Here is a 19,823-nt window from a genome sequence, read left to right as displayed (position 1 = left end):
AAACACAAAATCACAGAGGATTTGGGTCCATCTGGATAATGTTCCTCATACTGCTCGTATTAACAAACATCTTTGTAATTTTATTAACACTGAAAACATCAGTGCTATGCTTATTTACAATGCGAAATGCGGTCCCACTAGCCAAAATTCTGCCTTTATCCGGGGACACAGAGAGAAAAGAAACCAAAAACCCAAAGACTGATCCTATCATCAACAGCAACACAACCAAGAGTGCTTTCAAGTTCATAGCAACATCTGAAGCATTTTGAACCCTCCTTTCAAAAACTGAGAAAGATTAGGAAATAAATGCTGAAAAAGTACCTCAAGAAACTGGAGAAGAAAGCCAACATCCAAAAGAACAATGATACAACTTGAAGAGAAAAAGATCAGACAACTAAAATTTCAGATTCACATTTTGAGCTGAATGTCAAAAAAAAAAAAACAAAAAAAAAACAACAAAAAAAAAAACAAAACACAACAGTTGACTCCTGCTTGGCTCCCCAGTGACAGCTGGTGCCTCTCAGGTGTAAATCAGCATTGAAGATCTAAAGTTAGGTGGTACTAAAGCACAGAAGTCTTTCCACCAATTCCAATGGGCCTGAATCTGTCAGAATACTTATAAATAAACAAGTCATGTTATTGATGAATTACAGAACTGCAGAGCAAACCAAATTCTTTAAAGCTGGAGTTATCAATAATAAGCAGTAACTCCTCCAGTTTCAGAGAAAGCACAGAGGAGAATCTCACAGGAATGCTGACACAGTTATCCAAGTGCAACAAAAGAGAAAAAGCAGGCCACGGAGCAAAACCATCCAACAGGCACCTGCCAGAAACATACTGATTTTCCCAAGTAGCCCATTCAAATTCAAATGAAAACTGCATCTCTCACCATGTTCTATGAGAACAAACTCTGTCCACTACCAAGCCATACAAGTTCCAACATCCACCTACTCTCTATACTTTGCATTTCGTTTGCAGAAGTGAAATGCATGAGAAGGGGGAAAAATCTGCCAGGCAGTCTAAAAGCCTTTCATTCTGCTGGTTAAATACAGTCTATAAGCTTCTATCACATTGCTGCGAGGGCTGCTACACATGTATCTCTTGCGGTGCTGCACAGCAAGGATACTCAAGGCAAGTTCAGAGAAGACGCAGTGCTGTCCAGCTTCCACATTCAAAGCACCACAACAGCAACAAACATTGACAGCTTTCAGCTCCAAGAAAATTAAGTTTTGCCATTTGTTTTTAGGACTTAATTGTTTCCTTTTCAGGCACTGCTGGACAAATAAGCTAATACATCTACGAGCTGCCTGCTGCAAGCAGACTTCATCTATAGCTATCCAGTCTTCTGTTAGTTGCACTACAGACAGCAGTCACACTCAGATAGAACTCTTCCAAACCATGATCAAATCAGAACCTGTAAGATCAGAAAGCAGCCCCGGCAGGCTGCAGCCCCCTGTTGAACTACAGAGCGGACCAACGTGGAGCAGACCCCGCTCCCACGCTGCCCTCAGCTCACTTGCTGCCAGGGCACTGCCCTGAAAGATTTGCCATCGCTTGCTTTTCCTCCACACAGCACATCGGATGCAACGACTATGAATTCAGCAGCCCAGCCACAGTCAGCACCCGCAGGTCAGACAGGTGCCTCACGTGCGCTGCCTATAACTACGCTGAAATGGTCGAGCGCCCTAAGAAATACAAATAATTCAAAACTAACGATCCGATACCGGCCAAACGCCTCCCAACGAGCTTCCAAGCAGCACGCTGCCCCGCCAGCACCGCACCCGGCCCCGAGCGGGGCTCCGCCGCACACCGCGGCCCGCAGGGACCCGGCCTCAGCACCGCCCGCTGCCGCCTAGGCTCCGCAGCGCAGCACGGCGCATCGCGGGCGTCAAGGCGACGAGGCCTCGGCCCGGCCCGCCGCCAGGCGCGGAAAGAAGGCCGCGGCCCCGCGGGACGCACCTGTGGCTGCCGCTTCAGGCGGCCGTTGAGGCCGCGCCGCATCGCGGAGCCGCCCCCGCCCGGCGGCGAGCAGAGCGGGGTGGAAGGGGGCCGCACCGCCCCCCCTCCCTCCGCGCTGCGCTCCCCCCGGGAGTTTTAAAGGGACCGCGAACCTGGCCCCGCAGCCCCGCGCACCGGCAGTCCCCAGCGGCGGGGCCGTGCCCGGCGGCGCGGGCGGAGGGAGGAAGGGAGGAGCGGAGAGGGGAGGGGGGGGTGGGTGGCGGCTGCTGGCGCCGGCGCCGCCGCCACAGCGCTCGCCGCCTCCCCTCCCCCCCGGCGGGGGCTCCTCGCTGCAGCCTCTGTGCTCCGCTCTCGGTCATGTGACCCTAACGTAACCGGACAGGAAAAGCCGCCGCCGCCGCCGCCGCGCTGACTCCGTTGTTGCTGCTGCTGCTGGGCGCGGAGACGGCGGCGGCGCGCGCGGCACCAGGCGCCTCGGCGGCCCGCGCCCCCAGGTGAGCAGCGCCCGCGGCGCCGCGCGTGGACCGCCCGCACGTGTACCCGGCTCCGCGCACCGGGACGGCCGGGCCCGCAACGAGGCGAGGCGGAGGGGCGGGCGGGGGCGGCGCGGCCCGTCGGGCCCAGCCCGCATTGTGTGCGAGGGCCCGGTCGCGCGGCGGCGGGGCGACGGGCCGCTGCTCGACCGCCTGGTGAAGCCCCGCGGCCGAGCCGGGCCGAGCAGCTCCATCCGGGGCACGGCACGGGGGGGATGGGCCGCACCGGGAAGGGGGAAGAGGGTAGGGGGGGGGGATAGGTTTGGAAGCCGCGCGTGGAGGGGGCGAGGGGGTGAGGGCCGGGACCGGGAGAAGGCTCGGCGCGTCCCGTTGCCGCGCCGGGCTCGGCCGGTTGGGGCCCGGCGCGGGGCGGCCCCCCCCTGCGGCGGCATCCGGCGCGGGGAAGGGCGGGGGAGGGGGGAAGGGAGCCGCGCGCGCGGCGGGAGGGGCGGCCCCGCCTGTCTCTCCTCGGCAGGGCTGGGCGGCCCCGGCGGCGGCGGTTCCCGTCTCGCGCGCCCTGGCGGCTCCGCTCGCGCTGCGTCTCGCGCCGTCTCCGTCCGTCCGTGCGCGCGTGGCGTGCGCGGGGGGGGGGCGAGAGGGAGAGGGGAGGAGGGGCGGGGCTCAGCCAGTGAGAGCGGCGCGCGGCCGCCCGGCCTTCCGCCCCGGCGGCCAATGGGAGGGCGCCGCCACCCGGGCCACAGGGGCCGAGCGCGACTCCGGGGGAGGAGGGGAGGAGAGGGCGGCCGGACGGCCCCGCCCCCCCGCCGAGAGCGGCGCCCCGCGGCGCGCGCTACGGCGCCGGCAGGCGGCGGGAGCGCCCGGGCCGCGCGCGCCCGCTCCCTCCTCCCCCGTCCTCGGGCCGCGCGCGTGCCCATTGTGGCGCGAGGGGCGGCGGCGCGCGGGGCCGCTCCTACCGGGCTCCGCGCTCACGGGGCCGCGCGGCACCGCCGAGAGCCCAGAAGGGCCCCGCGTTGGCTCCGGCTTCCGGCGGGCCCACGAACTGCTCGCCGTGACCGAAAGCGGCACCCTCGGCCTCCAAAGCGAAAGGAGCATTGAGGTCCGTCGGGAGACGGGCCGCCTTTCTAAGGCGTTTGAGGAGAAACGGGGCAGCGCCGTACTCTTTGAGGGCGCCGGGCGGCTGTTTCCTGTCAGCGCTGCGCTCGCCACCCTCTGGGTTCCGCTCTTACCCCGCGCTGCGGGGCCGCCCCGCCGCAGGGTCCCGCCCGGCCCTGTGCTCGCTCTTCCACTGTGCAGTTTCCGGAGAGTGTAATTCTTGCCCTATCACTTCAAAGCATTTAAACGAGCATTGAATATACACAAAAACGTGGCGCCGTGCTCGCGTACAGACACCGTGTCATTTTGAGGAAAAGTTAATTTGCGGCTCTGAGGAAGGGCAGCGGCTTCTCAGCTACTGCAGGCTGCTGTTTGGATAAGGTTGAAGCCATAAGCTAACAAATTGGGGATGATAATAACTGGAGAGGATCCTCTCTGCCTGGAGCTCCTCCAGCAATGGTTTTCTCTGCTTGTCAAGTTTCCCTTTCTGAGCACACTGGGCATCAGAATTGAAAGTGTAGCACACACAGAATAAAACCCGACTTAAAACTACAATAGAAGTCCTGCAAGTTTTCCTCAATATGATGAAGTTTACCTGCGTGGAATGTGGTGTGGGATTAACTAACAGTGAACATGAGTCGTGTTCCCGCTCACAGAGCAAGTGTTCTCTTGTGGAGGGAGGGAAGGGATCTCGGTGTATTGCTTGTACAAACAGAATTATCCAAACACTAACCAGTCCAGGCAGCCAGCAAGGATGGAGCCGTTTCTTTCACCGCCCGGCTCTCCTGCTGTGACAGACAAGCTTCAGGCCCTTATACAGAACTATAGAATTGCTCAGGTTGGAAAAGACCTTAAAGATCATCAGGTCCAACCACAACCTAACCATACTGCCCTAACAGTATGCCCTCCGCTAAATCATGTCCCTGCTGTAGCTGATCTCAATAAGTAAATAAACAGTTGACAAAATAGTTGACAAAAAGTGAAACAGTTGACGCTTCTTTTTCTGATAATCCAGAGGCCTTGCCAATACCCAGAATTAATTCATTTTGTCAGCCTAGAAAGGATCAGGTATGCAGCTGATAATTCCCAGGAGAGGCCATGACTATCAGAAAAGCTCAATGATTTCATGGTGGAGTTCACATTCAGCCAAATGGATACCTAGTGTTTAGGTTAAAGGTATTTAGAGAGGCTGAAAAATCCAGTAAAATGTTAGCTGACTTGGCTCTTGTTGGGTTCTGCTCTTGTCACTGCCATCCCTGCAGGTGACTGGTATTAGATGAGTGAATTGTTCAAATCAGTATCTAAATACTTAGTTCTCATTAAAAACAGATGGTTTTTACTAGTTGTTCTTCCTCTCCTTCAGCTATCTGTTTTTCTGTATTGAAGCCTACCCCATGCTTTTGCAGAACCCTCTGTTCCTGGCTCTGCTTTGCTGTTCAAGCCTGGACAAATCACTTGCACCTTTGTGAGCTGCACTGTGTGTCGTGAAACAGAGATCCTTGAGTGTTTGCAAGGTGTCATCGATGTCATTGTTCAGGTTAAGAAGTGTTACTTTTGAAGAAGTATCTGTGAAAGGACATCTTCTGTTGCATCTGCCTATCTACTGTTAAGTTTTACATGAAAGTTCTTTGCTTTTCAGAGTGTGAAAAAAATGGATTTGGCCAACCATGGACTTATTCTGCTGCAGCAGCTAAATGCTCAGAGAGAGTTTGGTTTCCTGTGTGACTGCACAGTTGCTATCGGTGATGTCTACTTCAAGGCACATAAATCGGTTCTTGCTTCTTTCTCCAACTACTTCAAGATGCTGTTTGTTCACCAAACCAGGTAACTATGGGAAGCCCAATCTGACTGTTAAAAAGTTGTTTGGTTAGCTTGAAACCTGCAGTGTTGTTTTGGCTTCTTGATATGACATAATGAATCTAGAATCTGTTTCAAAGTTGGACTGAGATTTATTAACAATAATAACCCAGTATATGTTCTTTGTCCTTAAAAAGTCTATAACATGCAGAAGAGAGCATCTAATGACTCATGCCTTCCCTGTTGTGCTTTTCTTCTTCATCTGCTCAGCATTGCCACTATTTTTTACCTTTTCAGAACATTATATAAAGTCAGTAATATTTGCTATAAGATCTTGAGAAATGAACGTGTAGACAAGGGTAGCATTTTTCATGTGTTTTTTTTTTAATCTGTCAAGTAAAACTGAACTACATAACAATAAAGTGTAAGACTGTTTTTTAAAGATTTGTGTGGACTTTTGTTTTTCCCAATTATTTGAACTATCTCAAAAAGTTTAAAGGAGCGAAACTTTCAGCTCTGGCTAAGAATTCTTACCAAAGGTAAACATCAAGGACAGAAGTAAATTGCACTTCAGAGACAGGCAGATGTAGCAGACTTGGCTCCATCAGGAGCATACAACAGTCACTGGAAGACAGTGCTGCCAGTTTATTTTTGGGTAACGTATCAGAGTTCAAAAGCGGTTAGAGAGCTCAAGCAGAGGGCACACCTCAAGAAAGAAAAGAATTGGCTATGATTTCCTCCTCACCTACTGTGGTTAGAGCATTCAGACTGCAGTGCACAGTCATGTCTGCTTCTGATCTGTCTTTTATTTAATATGTGCTTAATCTAAAGGCTACAGATAACTGAAAATCATTTAGAATCCCAGAAGCTCTCCCGTTAACTTGGTTAGCCTAACCTAAACGCTCCCGATTTTCTTTCTTGTCTTGTGAACCTCGCCTTTCTTTCTATGCAGAGATCCAGCAGGAGGATTGATGGATGTTTCAGTCCAGAGTATACTAAAGATTGATGCATAGGGCATGCTCTAACTTGAAAGATGGCATTGGTTTCAGTTCTGTTAAGCTGAAGAGGGCATCACAACCACAGGCTGTTTCACTTGCTGAATGCTGTAAGGGACTGATGCATTTTGCCAAGTGTACTCCTGATTTCTGCTACCTTTTCTTCCTCCCTGTTCAGGGAAGGAAGCTACTACAGTTGTTTTACAATGAGTCTAGCCTTTGCACATTAGATGTGCTCAGGCTACATCTCTCACTTCCAACCATCAGGAAATTCACACCCTGTCCTGCATCATTCTGGATCCTCACACAGCTTAAGGAAGGTGTTAACACACAATTCCACAACTGTGACTATAAGCACTAGTTAAGACACAGAAACCAAACGGGCATGTGTCAGATGAATTTTGGGTGTTTTCAGGGCTAAGAACTGACACCATGAATTTAGACACAGTGCTAGGAGGTTTTAATTTGGCTGCAGATGTATTTAAGCACAAAATAGAGGAAAAATGTCTTTGCAATTTATGAAATATATCAGTATGTGTCAACAGATCTGTCACATAGCAGCCAATGAGAAGGGTGCAGTTTGCAGTGGGACAATCTTTCTAGGCAGTTAGTTTGCTGAGGGAAAAAAGTCATCTTGCAAATGGCCAAGCATTTCTCTTCATTTATTACAGAGTTTGTCTTTTGAATTTAAGTACACAGTTCTGATTTTTACCAATGTTTGAATAACTTAAATCTGATTGAAAGCATTTTCCCAATCTGTTATTGATCATTTTGTTTCACTTTCCAGTGAATGTGTCCGTTTGAAAGCAACCGACATACAGCCAGATATCTTCAGTTATCTCTTGCATTTGATGTACACTGGGAAGATGGCACCACAGCTCATTGACCCAGTTCGACTAGAGCAGGGAATAAAGTTTCTGCATGCATATCCACTAATTCAGGAGGCCAGCCTTGCAAGTCAGGGAACTTTTTCTCACCCGGATCAAGTTTTTCCATTAGCATCTTCATTATATGGCATTCAGATTGCAGATCACCAGATCAGACATCCCGCTAAGGTTACATCGGCAGCTGACAAACTCGGGCGAGAACCAAGGCCACAGACTTCCAGGATGACCCAAGAACCAGTTTCAGAAGGCTCGCAGCTCTCACAGTTACCTACAACTCTGCCACAAGTGAGCAGGACAAATATGGCCACTTCCGACCAATTGCCATCATCTTTATCTCCAGAATTGGTATCTGCTGCTGGTAATAATTCACCTGCGGGAGAGGAAGCCAACATGGAAGCATCTTCTTCAGATGAACAGCCTGCTTCACTCACGATAGCACACGTCAAGCCGAGCATTATGAAAAGGAATGGAAGCTTCCCAAAGTATTATGCCTGCCACCTCTGTGGTCGCCGGTTCAATTTACGAAGCAGCTTGCGCGAACACTTGCAGATCCACACGGGAGTTCCCTTCACGTCTAGCCAGCAGGGAGAAAGTAATGTTTCTTTGTCGCTCTGTAACAACACAGCTGAAAAGGATGCTATGGAAGTGCCTGAAGCTGGGATGATTAGTGACAGCGAGCTGCAGCAGATCTCGGACTCTCCAATAATCGATGGGCAGCAGCAGTCGGAGACACCTCCCCCCTCGGATATTGCAGACATAGACAACTTGGAGCAGGCAGATCAAGAGAGGGAAGTAAAAAGACGGAAATACGAATGTTCCATCTGCGGTCGTAAATTTATTCAGAAAAGCCACTGGAGGGAGCACATGTACATACACACTGGCAAACCCTTCAAGTGCAGCACTTGCGACAAAAGCTTTTGTAGGGCTAACCAGGCTGCCAGACACGTGTGCCTAAACCAGAGCATGGACACGTACACGATGGTGGACAAACAGACTCTGGAGCTCTGTACTTTTGAGGAAGGCAGTCAAATGGACAACATGCTAGTACAGACCAACAAGCCCTACAAATGTAACTTGTGTGACAAAACATTTTCGACTCCCAATGAAGTAGTCAAACATTCGTGCCAAAATCAAAACTCTGTCTTCACACTAGAAGAAGATCGCTCCATTCTGCTAGGTGGTGGGGACACGGAAGCCCCAGAGACTGATAATGCAGTGTTAGCCTCCATCAAAAAGGAGCAGGAAGCAGTGTTGTTAGACTGAATGTGAAATCTATATCAATTTTTTAAAGTTTCTTTACTCATTTTTATTAAATCAATTTTTTCTTCCCTCTGCCTCTTTCCTCACTTACCCCTGCCATCTCTTGCACCAACCTTCCCACCCTTTGTCTTCAGCAACCAGAACTGTACTGGCACATTAGGAAATTGGACTTTGCCTCTCCCACCAAAACAAAAAGCTCTTGCATCAAACCACAACATAATTGATTTTAATACAAAGGAACACGTGAAAAATAATCCAGCTAACTATATTGATAGTATTAGTTAAGCCAAATTTAATAGATTTTAAATGAAATTTAGATCACTTGAAAGTGTATTTAGATACAATGATGACTGTAATGAGAAACAGAGTACCGGCTTGGTAAGCAAGGAATATATATATACATATATATCTATATTAGTTTCCCTGGTAAAAGATGTTTTGAGAAGATCTGGCTATTTAAACACCATGCTTTTCAGAACTCCACATGCAAGTCGATTAGGATTATAAGTTCAAAAGCCTCAGAATTTTTCCTCATTGAACTGAATGCAAAAAGTTGTCAGTTGGGTTAAAAAGAGCTGAGAGTACTGAGTTTCTTTCAGCCTTATGTTTTCCTTCTAGTATGCCTTTGGGTATCTGTTTCAAATAGCATGATTGATACAGGCAAAGTAGTTACTTAGTCAGATTTTGACTTAAGTAACTGTAATAATAATGTGATGGCAATCTTTATATATATATATATATACATAAACTATTGTATATGTATAAAGATTTATATATATATGGAAAGTGTTTGTGTGTATATTTGGTACAGGTAAATAAATGCACACGTCCTTTTTAAGCAACTGGCCATCTGTTCTCCAGTTCAGCCTGGAAAGTATTTTAGTTGTTTGACTAAAGTAGTCATTGCACAGGTTTTAAATCAAATGGGAGATATACTTAGCTGTGTGCATTTTTATTGGCCTGTAGAACAGAAGCTGTTGGATAGGAGTCGTCACCCAAGATACAAAGGAAACCAGAGAAGTGACATCCTGGTGGGCACTGTACCCTCATCAGTGCAGCACATGCATGTGTTGTTAGGTATAGTTTTGAGTCATTCCCGATGAGAGGAGAGAGAAAAACTTCACTGCCTTACTCAGGCAAGGAAAGTCCATGGTTTCGTTTGGTATGATTGCATGAGGTAAGAAGAAGAAAAAGTGGTTACAGAGATGTTCTAGCAATGGGGGGAATCATGGTTGTTTTAAAGCAAACCCGTAGTGTTGACTGGCAAATTCTGCTCTTTGAGAGTCCCGTTATTTTCAAAGCCAAGACAAAGTCTGCAAAAACTGAAAGGATGAATTATGTAATTTTAGTTACTGATGATGATCGCACTGCGTCTTTGTGTTAAAAATCAAGTTGTTGATTCTTATTATTTTATATGAAATGCCCAGATGTTTTGCTGGTAGCATAAAAGAAACAAAACTGACAGCAGCAACGGAGTCCACCTAGCAAATTCTGGGCCAGCAGAAGGTTGAAACGGACAGAACAAAGTGCCCCATGGTAAATGGAGGCACTGTGCTTTGGGGGGAGGGGTGGGAGAGGGCAAGTCACAAACCACAGCTCTTCTCTGTGTATACATTTAAACTGAATATCATTTTGTGTATAGTTAAGTTCTCAGATTTGTAAGTTTTTATACATCATTTCATTGAATAAAAACTGAATTAAATTGAATGTGATTTATTGAGTTGCAGGTGAAAGGCTGTTGGGTTTTATCTTCCTGAAATAATTCTTACTAAATGAGTATAAAAGCCAAGCAATGTATTCTGTATTTAGAATAAAGCCTCCCTCATACATACAAACAAATAACTTACTAATGGCTTAAAACAGTGGATATAGCATTACATACTTGTTTTTTGAGTTCATTAGTATAATGTGACAATTAGTGCAGAGTTTGTTGTAAGTGCCCTTGCAGCCTGGAAAGCCAACTGTGTTCTGGGCTGTGTTAAAAAAGGGGTGGCCAGCAGGGAGAGAGAGGTAATTGTCCCCCTCTACTCTGCTCTTGTGAGGCCCCATCTGGAGTACTGCATTCAGGCCTGGGACACCCACTACAGGAAGGATGTGGAGCTCTTAGAGTGGATCCAGAGGAAGGCCACTAAGATGATCAGAGGGCTGGAGCACCTCTCCTATGAGGAAAGGTTGAGGGAAATGGGATTGTTTAGCTTGGAAAAGAGAAGGCTTCGAGGAGACCTTCAACAGACTGGAAAGGTGGGCCTGGGTCAATCTAATAGGTTCAACACAGCAAAGTGCAAGGTTTTGCACTCAGGCTGGAGGAATCCCACACATATATACGGATTGGAAGGAGCAGTTCTTGAGAGTAGCCCTGCAGAGAAGGACCTGGGAGTCCTGCCGGATTAAAACTTAACATGAGCCAGCAGTGTGCTCTTGCAGCTCAGAAAGCAAATGGTATCTTGGGCTCCCACCTGGAGTACTGCATCCAGGTCTGGAGCCGCCAATACAAGAAAGTGAGCTGCTGGAGAGGGTCCAGAGGGGAGTCACAAAGGTAGATAACAGCAGGACAAGAAGAAACAGTTTTAAGTTGAAGGATGGAAGATTTAGGTTGGATGTCAGGTGGAAGTTCTTTACAGAGAGTAGTGAGGTGCTGGAACAGGCTGCCCAGAGACGTTGTGGATGCCCCATCCCTGGAGGTGTTCAAGGCCAGGTTTGATGGGATTGAATGGTCTAGTATTACATGTGGAAGTTGGTGGTTCTGCCTGTGGCAGGGGGGTTGAAGATTCATGATCCTTGAGGTCCCTTCTAACCCAGGCCACTCTGTGATTCTGAGACCTCACTGTGGCCGTCCAATACTTTAAGAGAGCATATAAACAGGAGGGAAAAGGACTGTTTACAATGATGGATAACGATAGGACAAGAGGGAATGGTTTTAAACTGAGACAGGAATGTTTTAGGTTAGATATTAGGAGGAAGTTTTTCCACATAGAGGGTGGTGACGCACTGGCACAGGTCACCCAAGGAGGTTGTGGATGCCCCATCCCTAGAGGGCCAGGCTGGATGTGGCTCTGGGCAGCCTGGTCTGGTGGTTGGTGACCCTGTGCATAGCAGGGATGTTGAAACTAGATGATCTTCGTGGTCCTTTTCAACCCAGGCCATCCTATGATTCTGTAGTATTGAGTTTGTTATGTCTTGTATTAGAGTAATAGATCCAAAATCAGTTCATTTTACAATCAACATATAAAAGCATTTTCAGGTAAAAATCTTACAGCATGTAACATTACCCATTTGAAAACTTTCAGGATCTTCATCTACTAGTGTAATTTCTTTTAATATGGGGTGGGGGGGTGTTTTTATTTATTTTTATTTTCCTTTCAGTCTGAAATACTCTCAGAAACAGGAGAAAAAAAAAACCCTAAATCTTTCCTCATTCAGAACATGCTCAGCATTTTGAGGTAGCAGTATTTTAGGGGATAGCCACAGGTTCCATTCAAAAATGACCACAGCTGCATAAGGTTATTATTGGCTACTACATCACCAAGTGATCCTTTAAAAAATTCAGGTGAACTTTTATGCAAAACCCAGTGGTTGAGATCAGCCCCCTGGTTGCATAGGGAGCATAGACATGGCCACACCATTTTTTGGTGAGCTATTCAGCAGCCCCCAGTCTGTATTTTAATTTAGCTCAAACCCATTCCATTGAAAAATAATTAATAAAAAGAAAAAAAAAATGCTATTTCTCTGTTATTTCTATTCCTTATTTTAACTCTGCAGAAACCTTCAGGCAACTCCTAGATTGAGCAAGAGCAGAGATGAAGCAGGAGTATCACTGAAGCCAGTGTTGCTGCTAGCAATATCTAGAGTGAAGAAGATGTAATGCTATAATGAGACAGAAAACACAGGAATAACAGCAAGGCAGCAAAGACCTTGGGCTACAGCAAATGAGAACAAGCCCAAATGCAGCAGCATGGACAGAAATGAAGGAAGAAAATTTACTTACCTTCGGAAAGCCTCAAGCAGGTGGGAATTTCCAGCAAGATACCCTTGCTTTCAATGCCAACCCTTAAATAAGAACTGGGAAGGGGTGGATCCTGGCTCCACCCCTTCTGGTCATTCAGGTCCACTGCATGCACCTGAGCTCCCCCAGGTTGGCCCTGCCTTCCCACCAGGTGCTCAATCACTGCTTCAGGCTGTGATTTGGCATTTCCGCTGCAGAGGTAGGAAATGGTGACTGCCTCCTCTTTGGCTTTATAAGCTGGTGTGCTGCTGAAAACAAGCGAGCAAGCTGCAACGAATGAGCAGCAGGGGATGAAGCTTCCAAAGGCGTAACGTGAAAGTGAATTTCCCTGGCACGTTGTATAATGATTCTTATGCCTTGACTTCTGAAGCACCAAGCACCTTCGCTTGGAGGATGAGTATTCCTTCTGAATGTGAAGACAACAGCTCTCTATAAAAAAAAAGTTGTCAAATTTGTACCAAATATCTCTTTTGTCACTTGTCTGCTAAAATCATTCTTGTTCAGCAGGGAGAGAATTGTTAGAAAACAACGGTGTCAAAAATACTGAGAAATTTAAACAGTGATCATTTTACATTAGGTTGCTGTCTTCACGTTCGGAAATTGCTTTCTGGAACGATAGCACCAAATTCCATAACAGCGTCGCGTATACGCGACGTGCCGAGGTCACCTCGGTGAGATGAACTCGTCCTTCTGCGCGGGCTCCTCTCAAGCCGTACCGCCCTCGGGGCGGTGGGCCGGAAGCCGGGCAGCTCCATGGCGGTCGCAGCCGCCATCTCCAGGCAACGCGGGAAGGACGCGGGGAGGAGGGGCCGGTAGCAGCTGCCGCCCGGTTCCGTCGCTCGCAGCCGGCGCTTGCGTGAGCCGCCAGCCCTGTGGCCTTCCGCTTGGGAAACCTGCCCGGCCGTCCCGCCTGGAGGTCTGCTTACCTTACGGCTGATCTGAGCCGACCGACTGGCCACAGCATCGGAAGCGACGGAGAGCGGGGCTGCCCTTCACCGGCGCGCATTGCAGCGCCGAAACAGCGTGCCAAAACAGCAACAGCGGGGCAGTCCCGAGGGCTAAGCCGCTTAGGAAGCAGTCAGCTAAACTGTAAAACTGCCACCGTACCTCTGAGGACGCCTCCCGTCCTGTTTAGGGTGGTTTGGTTTTGTTGTTTTTCTTTTCGTGTGGGTTTTTGTTTTGTTTAAGCGTGGCAGTGGTTGTTCTTTGCTTTTGGTTTTCTTCTAATGCTTGGCTTGCTTTCTGGTCACTGTTTCCTCTAAAGATGGCGGAAACACATAGGGCATAGAAATAACAGCAGGGTGGTTTGCATTTCTAAGTGTTTGGTGTTTCAGAAGTTTCTGTGATAACGCTATAAGGTGGATGTGTCACTTTCTTCTCTGAGGGCTGCTGCTTCTCCTCACCCCCACAGCTGGACACCAGCTGTACCAGAAGGTCCAGGATGCCTGCAGGGAGACATACAAATCAGAGATGATGTTTGTATTGCTCGGTGCTTCAGGAACTATGAGGTGGATCCTGCTGCTAGAGAGCTTCCTAAAAGAGTCGCTTTCTGCCCCAAAAGGAACTCGTCTGACAGAAAGTAGAAGTTCTCAAGACCTGTATTTGTGTCTCAGCACAAATTCCTGATGTGGAAGGGTTAAAACGTGTGAGGAAGTCACTCAGTGTTGCAGTATCACCTGAATCACTTTGCTCCTGATATCCCAGAAAGAGAGCGGGACATGACTGGAGTACTGTGAGTCTGGTCTCCTCTGGAGTGCTTACACCAGCTAACGTTTTGCATGGTGAGAGAAAACAAGTGCAGCTGCTGCTGCCAAGTGGCTTTATTTGCTCTGGCATGTAACTTACTTGCAGTGCTATACCTCAGTGGTGACACCGAAATGAGAAATGAGTGCATTTATTTCCTATTGCTGCCAAGGAACACAATCAAATGTGGCTCTGAGGACCAAGAAATAGGGTTACAATACCACCAGCTCTTAGTACTGACATCTCAGCTACTCAGCATAAAGGAGAGGGATTATTTGCAGGAGCGACACTCTAGGCATTAAGCTGTCACTGGGATAGCATTGAGGACAATGGATTTCTCTGACTGAAACAAAGCATGCAGTTTTGCAGAAGTACCAGCTTGCAAGCAGTTTATAAGAAGGTAGTTCCTCAGTTTGTCTTTAAAACTTACCAGCTGAATGGCAAAATTATTCTTCAATGTCCAGTGGGATAAACAGGGAGCATTTCTTGGTGTCAGCCTGCAAGAGGAAACGTGCTAAGATTACACAAGTGAGTTGCTCCAGCTACTCAAACTCACAAAGGCTCTAGGGAGTAACCAGAGCAAGCTGAACACCTGCTGAAGAGAGGCTTAGGTCCAGGAATGACACTGCTTCTCTTCAGCTGACAGGGACATTTGTGGCAAAGGCTTGTGCTGCAGCCAGCCACCCTAGACCTGTCCAACAGGCCACAAGCTCAGTGCTAGCTTAGACTGAAATTCTGATGCTGAAAAACTGCAATCTGGAAAAAGTCATCTGAAAGTGAATGAGGGGCCACGGTCTGAACCTCGAGCCAGGGCTGGGCATTTTGAATGAGGCTCAACTTGCAACCAAGGTGTAGAGTTAGGACAGAAAGGGAAACAGCCAAAGCTTCTAACCAGCATGAGGCTGCATAGGAGCTGTTGAAGGAAGGGGAAGGCTGCAGAAAGTCTGTATAACAACTGTGGTGGGGAGCGCAGGCACAGGATACAGCCTGTTCAGCTGGAATGACACCAAACAAGTATTTCAAGCATTGCAGTACTAAAGTGAAGGTTTCTCTGTCTTTTCTTTCATAATGAAGTGGTCAGAGATCTGCCACATCCTGAAGCAGTGGTGCCTTAGCATGGAGCACACAGACAGCTAAAATCGGCATTAAAGGCATCTTTTTAGTGACAATGGCAAAAAAGGTTAAGTCTTCAAAAAAGCAGATGTTATCCCCCCCGATTTAAACCTTGTAGATAAAGCTTCTGGCTCTGCCACAGCCTTACCAGTTGTTCTCTAGGACCAGCCTCTCTCAAATGCTACATAGATACTTAGCATATCTAACAGGAAAAGGCTTTGTTAATAACTTGCTCTTGTAAGAACATCTTATTTTCCCAACCATTTCTCAGAGACAGAGATTAGGAAGGTCTTCTGATTTAAGCAAGTGCAGTAAATAGCCCAGGGAGATACTACACTTGTCATCTTTTTCCAATTCAGATTTTATTGAAGTGCAAAGAGCTTTGGGAATTAGGCGCTCTATGATGGAAAGCAACATTCATGCCCTTTTGGGTCTCTAGTAAGTTGTGCTAGAGGAGGAGGTGTATTTATATATCAAATCCCATACATCCTTGCAAGGCAAGCATTTTCTATAGCTAAGAACACTGGAAATTACATATTTTACCTCCCAGAATAACTATTTTAAACTACAGGCTGGAGGCCAAGATAAAGGGAAGGATTGTTAAAGCAAAGGGTAGTGTTACAAGAAAGAAATAAAGTGACAATAAGAGTCAGTAAGAAGAAGAAATAGAAATCTATGGCCTGATTAAACTGATTAGCAGTACTGGCTCTAATCTCCATTTCACTTAAAAATAACAGTGGGGGATATGAGTTTTAGGGACCCAAATATCACTCTGGAAGGAGAAAGCTATTACTTCTTAAGAAGCTGCTTACATTCAAGGCCTCCAGAGCCACTGAGTTCTGACTGTGTGGACTATCACAGGATCTACCTTCTTGGCAAATATCGTCCCATGTTTGTTTTCTCGTCTTCCACTGACAAGTAGTGGAAGAAGTAATATTCTTCTTTCTCTCTATGTGATTGCTGATCTGTGTGTTGGTCTACGATATACATCATCTGCCCAACTTCTTTCCTTTAATTTTTCTGAGTCTGTGTCTATTTTCTGAAATTATTTGTTCCTAATTCCTAAATTTGCATTTTCATTGAAATGCCATCAGGATGATATATTCAGAGACGAGTTCTGACTTTGTTCTTTTGGCACTTCAGAAATCAACATGTGTCTTGGTTTATTTTCTAGAGTTGCATAACTTGCTGCAGACTGTAAAGGCAGTGTGTTTCACTATTCTTGACTGCTGCAGCTCTGGTTCTTCATTTAGTATTTCTTCCTTGTGAGAAATCACAGAAACACCAAGGTTGGAAAAGACCTACAAGATCATCCAGTCCAACCATCCACCTATCACCAATAGTTCTCACTACACCTATTGCTCAGCACAAAATCCAAATGTTCCTTGAACAGCTCCAGGGTCGGTGACTCCACCACCTCCCTGTGCAGCCCATTCCAGTGCCTGACCACTCTTTCAGAAAAGTAGTATTTCCTAACATCCAGCCTAAATCTCCCCTGGCGCAGGTTGAAGCCATTCCCTCTAGTCCTATCACCAGTTACACGAGAGAAGAGACCAACCCCCAGCTCACTACAACCTCCCTTCATATATATGGATGATCCACCTGCATACCTTTCAGAAGATCCGGTCTGTTGCCAGTGTGTGAGCTTTCTCCTGCAGACTTGTGCTGCACTGACTCAAAGGCAGCTGCCTCTACCTGATCATATTTTGTGCTCTGTGAGTTCTGCCATCCTGCAGCCCAAATTGTCAGGTTCATGGTGCGGAAGCCAGTTGTCTGACGAAGGCAAGGCTGCCACAGCTCTGTTCCCAGTTCCAGCCAGGATGTTGTATTTCCAGTAGAGGCTCCCTCACAAACATACATATACAGGACATATGTACTGTACAGAGTAATAGACCAAGGGTCAGAGAAGCCTGAGCAATCTCTTCATAACATCCCAGGCTGAGCAAAGTGCAAGCCTCCCTGGAGGAGGGAATATAGACACCACTGTATGCTGCAGCAGGGAACCACATGCTTCTATCACTCATTGATTCCCCCTAGTGCTGCTGCAGGATTCAGGCTCTTGTTTTCTATAGTAAATTATAGAATGGCCAACCTATTATAATAATTCCCAGAACAGATACTCTCCAAGATCACAAAGTCCCCAGCACAGCACATAGCTCCTCTTATTCTGAAGCACATGTAACCATTGGGTAGTACCTCAGCAGGGACAGTTCTTCTCCCACCCGTCACTCTGTCTCCCCAGAAGATTCATTTCTCACTGGATGCTCGGCTGTTTAGCTTTGTTGGGCTTTTTTTTTCGGTTTTACCTAACCGCAGGAGTGTTAGGGCAAGTGCTCGCAGCTGCCAAGCGGCCGTCTTTTAAGGTACCTCTGATGCGTTGCCCTACAGTGACCTCTGGTGGTAATATTAATGTTTCCAGCTCTTCGGCCGAAGCACCATGAAAAGTGGTGGGGCTGTGATATGCCTCGTGAGAAACGAGTAAATAGAACGCCGGAACCCTTGCCAGATGAAAGCAAAAGTTCTCCTGTCTGCCTCTTCTACTTCCATATCGATAGTTTTCATCCACTGAAATTCATTCGTGAAGTTCATTAAATAAAGATTGCCTATACCAATTATGCTGGAAACAGCCATGATGAGCAGTTTGGCAGCAGCACTCAGGGCTCTGCAATAGAATCAGAATCATAGAATGGCCTGGGTTGAAATGGACCACAATGATCATCTAGTCTCAGCATCCCTGCTATGTGCAGGGTCACCAACCACTAGAACTGGCTGCTCAGAGCCACATCCAGCCTGGCATTGAATGCATCCAGTGATCTGCAGGTTTGTTGCCATTTGCCCTTAGGGTGCTATGCAGGCCACACAGGAGAGCTTTATGGGGATGAGACTTACCAATCAGGCTCTCTTCTTTCAGCTGTTTCATCAATTTACCATGAAGACAGTTGGCATCAGTATGAAGCAAGCAGTGGAGTTGTCCCTGTTTACTACTTTCTCTATGGGTGACCCATGACCAAATCCACACCTAAGATTCTGTGGAAACCTAAGAATAAAACAGCCTAGCCAGTGAGTGAGTGGTGACATTCCCAATGATACCTCTGATGGAAAAAATTGTTTTGTGAAGGGAGGCAGTCTTTCATAAGTGTCCTTGTCAACCATGTTTGGGCTCATGTGTCAATAGGGATTGTTGCAAAGTAGTGATCGTTAACCATGATCATCACATTACAACTTGAATCCTCACAGTGCAAGGAGCAGCTGCTCACACTGCCACTGCATCAAGTCCCAGCACTTGTCTGCATATTCGTGGCTCACTGCCAATGCAGACTGATGTCAGATCCCCGAGCTCACACCTCTGGCTTGCTCATTGCTTTCATAAGTTATAGTGTCACTGTCACCCTGGATAGAGATCCCAGAGGACTGTCATGGAGGGTTAATGAGGAAAACTCAGTCTATTTATGTGAAACAGTAGCTGTCAGCCAAATTAATTGTCTCAGAGAGAACTCCCTACCTATCTAAACACAATTATCGTATCCACATTAGTAGTGATGTGGGTGCTCCTCTATTTCCCCATTTTATTTTTCCCTTTTTCATAGAGGGACATGGCAGCTCTTTTCCATTACTTTAGCTAATATCCTTCTCTTTTGCTTTGTTTTGTTTGGTGGTTTTTTTTTTGTTGTTTTTTTTGTTTGTTTTTTTTTTTTTTTTTTTTTTTTTTTTTTTTTTTTTTGTCATTTATGGTATTGGAAAGTGTTAACACCTAAGCCTGGCTAAGGCTAATGATTTCAGTGCTCCCTCTGCTCCGTTTGCTAGGAGATTGAGATGTCCCTGCTCACAATCAACTGCTCTTTAGCTCTTCCTCTGGAGGGAGGGTTGCCTGGCTCATGAGATGATGAGATCTGCTTTCTCAGATTCTACTAAACCAGGGACTTTCCATAAGATAGTTTGCAAGCTGACTTACACAGCACCAAGGCAGAAAGGGTGGCATCTAGTAGTTGTTATAGAGGGAAGCAGGTTTTATATACCCACAGGAGTGCTCTGTTGTCCTGTCTTTTGTATTACTGGTATTACTGGTGCAGAGTTAGGGGGAGAGAGCTCCATCGCTGCTAGTCTTCCCTCAGGGGAGGGGTTCAGGGTGCAATAGATCCTAAATGTCCCCATTACACAGGACAAAACTGACTTGAACTGGGTCCACTAGTGTGGCTTCCAGCAATCTCCTCCTGCACCCTTCTACAGTTAGCTAGGGTTGAAGTTTTGGAACAAACTATTTTGCATACACACGCCACTTCCCAAGTACTCCTTCTGTTTTCCTCTTTCACTCATACAGTCTCTTCAACTCCTGCCTAGTAGCCAGCAATTAGCACCTCTCTTCCTCTTTGAAGGGGGGAAGGCCACCATCTGCCAAACTCATGCCAGGTTTCATCAGCATCGATGCAGCGGCCCTCTAGGCAAGACAAAACTCACTTAAGGTTTCACAGTCCCTCTTTTT

At 47.2% G+C, this 19,823-nt stretch overlaps 2 protein-coding genes across 2 annotated transcripts in view; one reads left to right on the top strand and one right to left on the bottom strand.

Moving 5' to 3' along the window:
• Positions 1–5,162: 5,162 nt before the first annotated feature.
• On the top strand, positions 5,163–8,487 carry ZBTB2 (zinc finger and BTB domain containing 2; the record flags this gene model as incomplete). The annotated part of the gene is made up of 2 exons (XM_079550525.1): positions 5,163–5,369; positions 7,125–8,487. The coding sequence occupies exons 1-2, from the start codon at positions 5,197–5,199 to the stop codon at positions 8,485–8,487; spliced, it is 1,536 nt and encodes a 511-aa protein (XP_079406651.1). The 5' UTR covers positions 5,163–5,196.
• A 4,587-nt stretch (positions 8,488–13,074) lies between these two features.
• AKAP12 (A-kinase anchoring protein 12) overlaps positions 13,075–19,823 on the bottom strand; it is a gene marked incomplete at both ends in the record, with an annotated part of 43,910 nt that continues 37,161 nt past the window's right edge. The window contains one exon of the mRNA XM_079550329.1: positions 13,075–13,425. Coding sequence (XP_079406455.1) covers positions 13,075–13,425 — 351 coding nt within the window. The remainder of the gene's footprint in view (positions 13,426–19,823) is intronic.

This window comes from Tetrao urogallus (assembly GCF_951394365.1).
Source record: "Tetrao urogallus genome assembly, chromosome: 2".
Classification (NCBI taxonomy): Eukaryota; Metazoa; Chordata; class Aves; order Galliformes; family Phasianidae; genus Tetrao; species Tetrao urogallus.
The sequence above is the reverse complement of the archived record's forward strand: the minus strand, read 5'-3'. Positions and strand labels throughout refer to the sequence as shown.